General features: G+C 39.8%; 1 protein-coding gene across 2 annotated transcripts; it reads left to right on the top strand.

Moving 5' to 3' along the window:
- The first annotated feature begins 1066 nt into the window (after positions 1-1066).
- On the top strand, positions 1067-3827 carry LOC147442084 (uncharacterized). Of its 2 annotated transcripts, none has more exons than XM_086529582.1 (2): positions 1067-1386; positions 2879-3827. In XM_086529582.1, exons 1-2 carry the CDS (start codon positions 1197-1199, stop codon positions 3610-3612), a joined length of 924 nt encoding a protein of 307 aa, XP_086385708.1. In that variant the 5' UTR covers positions 1067-1196; the 3' UTR covers positions 3613-3827. The 2 variants fall into 2 exon arrangements, with proteins under 2 accessions (XP_086385708.1, XP_086385707.1); XM_086529581.1 differs by having other exon boundaries at positions 2855-3827.
- Positions 3828-4410: the final 583 nt, after the last annotated feature.

Here is a 4410-nt window from a genome sequence, read left to right as displayed (position 1 = left end):
TCCTTATAAGACTTCGACGAGAGGATAACTAAAAGTAGCGTGGCCCTTTTCTTCCACTATAGAGCACTTAAACTTATTGCCATGCCTTTATGGATCCAAACATTCAATCTTATATATTTGAACTTGATAGCATTGTTGAGTAAGGAGATTTTTCTTCTCCATTCATTGTAAACAAAATCCATCTACACATTTGAGCTTCCATGGTCATACATAGCGACACACAAGATCTGTGCTGATCAAGTTCCCTCTTGGGAGCAGAGGTTCGATAAAGGAACACAAAGTGGGAGCTTAGTTTGTAGGGGGTGTATGTGAATTGCATATGTGTGCGAGTTCAACCCTTGGGTGGGCAGCTTTGTGATTCTTGCTCTTGAGTCTTTAGATGATATAGCACTAGGACTACCAAGCCAACTTTTCAACAAAAGGCACCAAGAGAAGAAAAAAAGTAATGGACCCATGAGTAGAGGGGATCTTACGCATGGCAAATCTATACTATTATAAAAGGGGGAGGGATTTCGACACATGACGAAAGCAGATGAATCCGGCAACGTGCCCTGCGCCTCCCAATTGCACGCGCGTGCACGCATGTACACACATAGAGGCGGCCGGCTAGACTAGTTGTTATATAATGCATAAAGATAAGGCCTTTCATATTTCATCAACTTGTCTTTGCCCAAAGGATAGGGGTAACACCCTATTGAAAATCGTGAGAAAAAGTAACAAAAAGTTTGAACGCATGGCAATGGTCACTATTGTGTAAACATTAAAGCGACTTGAAGAACGAATATCTTGATTGTTTACAAAAGATGAGCTCACAAGGGAAAAATAACACACACACACACACACACAATTGCGTTTGCTTGTCCAAAGCACACTCTACTTGAGGTTACTTGTGCCAAGGAGTGGAATATTGCACAATGCAAAAAGACAACACGAGGGTCTTTAAGTAATAGAATTGTATGTCCTTCTAAGAATGTTATTAATTTAAATACTCTAATTTCAACAAGGGCGGTTGAGTGAGGGATCTTGTTGAGAGTGGCTTATAAGGGAGGGGAGTGTGTTTGAGAGGCCCATAAGCTTACCACACATTCTTACTACTCAATTGGGACATTAAGAGAACATTGGCTTTAAGGTTTTCACTGTCTTTGTGCAATTTGTAAGGTGTGTCTCTCTAGAGCAACTAAGCTACAAAGGCAAGGATGGTGCAAGTGTGTGGCGAGAGCGTCGAGTGCAAGGTGTCAGCAGAGCGGATGTGGCACGGTCTCTTCAAGGATGCTCATAATTGCCTACCCAAGGCCTTGCCCCATCATGTGCTATCAGTGGAGTACCCACATGGACAACTTGGCTTTCACCTTCCCGGGCACGAACGTCTCATCAAACTTCACAAGGGTATGCAAAATGTACCCAAAACATGTAGCACATTCAATATTAGCCAAGGACAATAAGGGATTTACTTGCTTTCTTGAGTCTATGTATGTGATAACTCAAGGATCCATTGAAAAGCTACAATAATTAGTGTCATACGGAATTATCTAAAAACAATTCCCTATTTTAAGATGATTTTTTAAGGAGCTTATTTCAAGGAAGAACTCTTTGGAGTGTTCAATGTCAAACCAGTCATTGATAATTAGATGCTATTGAGGGGTCTTTCAATTGGTCAAGTTAATGATAGAACTAGGATTTATACCAAAATTTAAGGTATTTTATCATAAGATACAAGTAAATTATAGAGTTTCTAACCTTAAAAATTAGGGGCCAATGAAATTACTACCAAGTTTTTTATTGCTTAGACAAGAAGTTCCAACAAATTGGCAAAGGCAATACAAGTTATAGGTTATGGGTTTATTTTACTTGGTTAGATCCAATATTTGAAAAAAATAGCTTTCTCAACCATAGACAACCCTTACTTATCATTTCTTCAGAATGATTTTTTTTTAAATTTTTAAAATTGAGCTATTCTTTCACTATTTAAATCTACACTAGTTTTCTCAAAGTCTAGTCTTCCTTTCCTCTTGTTGCCGACCGACATTCTTGAACCCTAAAGCGGCACAATTGTAAGATGACACACACCACACACAGGGTATTAACTGAGGGTTACCGTATGGTACCACTTGAGTGTACAATAGGGGAGTTATGTAAGGGAAAAAAGATATATTTTACAAAGAAGGATCCCATATATAGGGGGTCAAAAAGGCAATTTTGGTGCACGAAGGGGAGTAGAGTACTACTAGTGAATCCCCACGACACACACTTTTCCTAAATATAATATAGCTCGTTTGACTATTTTTCTTGTGTGAAATAGAACTTATGTGTGTGTTTGCATGTGAACTTGAGGGCAATCTATGGTTTGGTCCAACCTGTGCTCGGGAAAAGTGTGCCTCAACCTAGCCTTGATCCAGTTGGAAATTGAAATTGGCCGATTGAGATCACTGTTGATCGCTTGTGTTTCTGTTTCGCTTATGCCACACTGGTTAGATCAATCAATCAACACGTGTCACATGGCCAGGGAGGGTTGTTGGAAACCCTTTTTGCTTTATTAATAGTATCGATGTTTGTTGGAGATTATTTTAAACATTTAAAGGTGCAACTATTATAAATTTATAAATCTAGAGTAAAACTTATAATTGATAAACCAATGATATGATTAAATTATAGGTTATTGAGAATTTGAAATTATGAATGTCAAAGTCCATAGAGCATTGAATCAAACATGAGACTAATAATTTGATTTATACTTAAGTGATCTATAGTTATCAAAGCAAAGCAATTTTAACCTTGTTTTCATTTGATAAGATACATCAGAGTTTTGTTTGTTTGTGTGTGTGTGTGTGTGTGTGTACTCATTCTAAATATGTAGGACTTGGAGTTCATTTGGTGGCAGCCTTATGCGAGGAGGTCCATGAAGTAGAGAAGCATTTGAAGGAAGAGGAGGCTCTAGTGAAAGAGGAGGTAGAGAAGGTGGGCAAAGAGGTACATTTCGAGGAGGAGAAGGTGGGAAAGGAGCTACATAAGGAGGAGGATTGGGGGAAAGATAAGGTGTGCGAGGTGGTGGGCCGGGTTGAGAAGGAGGCGAAGGAGAAGGTGGAGGATGTGGGCAAAGAAGCACATGCATTGAAGGAAGAAGTCCACAAGGGGGAACACTTTGTGGAGGATGAGGTGGACGATGCCGCCCATGAGGTGGCCAAGGTCACGCAGAAGGTGTTGGAGAAGGAGGCCAAGGTAGCCAAGAAGGCTGCCAACATTGTAGAGAAGGTGTTGCACAAAGAGGGAGAGCTCTTAGGTGCCACCTTTCATAAGGTGGATGCTTTTTTGCAACATGAAGGGCTATGGGTCAAAGAGAAGATCGAGGAGGTGCACCATGAGGGCTTCAAGATTACCATAAGTGTGCTTGCCGGTGGCTTGATTGGGGTCCTCTTCAAGCATTGCAAGCATACCTTTGAGCTCAAGGACACCTCACTTGGCCATGGTAGCATCCTCCATTGGACCTCCGAGTTCGAAACCCTCTTCTCTGCTGCCCACTATCTCCATGCCTATGAGAAGCTCAAGCAACATGCCTTGGCCCCCTTCCACAGTGTGGAGTCCTATCTCCTAAAGCATGATGATTATACCCATTAATATGTACATACAGATCCACCCTATTTATAAATATTAAGTATTGTACCTACACTTTAAGGTATTAAGTACCTACCTTTGCTTGTAATAAAACCCCTCCAAAGATATTTGTATCCATGCTTGTTATAAATACTTAACCTACACTTGTATTTAATACACCACCATGAATTTACAATTTCCCTTTAATTCCATAGAGTGGATTTCATTAAATTAAGGTCCAATACCTCGCTTTAAATTGTGATTCGTCAGATCTTTGAGTTCTCTTGGGATTGTTCCTATGACATTAAAACTTCTCTTCTTTTTTTCCTTCTTCATCCGGATGTAGTATTGCTTTCTATTATCAAGCAAAAACAAGGCTTAGCACAAGTAGAAATGGATACAATCGATGAGGTTGCATTAGCACCTTTAAAAGATACTCCACCATTGTCTTTGGAATCTCTCTTGAATGATGTTCCATCCTCCTTCGGTAAAGCGCCTCCTCTTCGTTAGGGTAGATGAGCCAATATAGAGACTATATCCAGTAAGGAGACATGCACACCCTTAATTTAAGGACAAAATTTTGGAATATGCTTAGGATCTTGCTTGTGTGTCACTTTGTGATTTGCTAAAAAAAAGGTACCATTATTATGTCTTGGCTATCTCTGATGCACAGAGGCCTCAAATTCGAATTTTTCAAGATAGAGCATGAAAAATGAAATCCCAACAATATCAATCTTGGTATTGTTCATCTTGTCCTCACGACAGATTTGATGCAAGTTTCACATTCCAAAAATTTATAGATTTGCAAAATCCCTCCTTCCC

The sequence above is a fragment of the Adiantum capillus-veneris genome, chromosome 14 (assembly GCF_014529385.1).
Source record: "Adiantum capillus-veneris isolate H3 chromosome 14, ASM1452938v2, whole genome shotgun sequence".
In the NCBI taxonomy this organism is placed as follows: Eukaryota; Viridiplantae; Streptophyta; class Polypodiopsida; order Polypodiales; family Pteridaceae; genus Adiantum; species Adiantum capillus-veneris.
The sequence above is the reverse complement of the archived record's forward strand: the minus strand, read 5'-3'. Positions and strand labels throughout refer to the sequence as shown.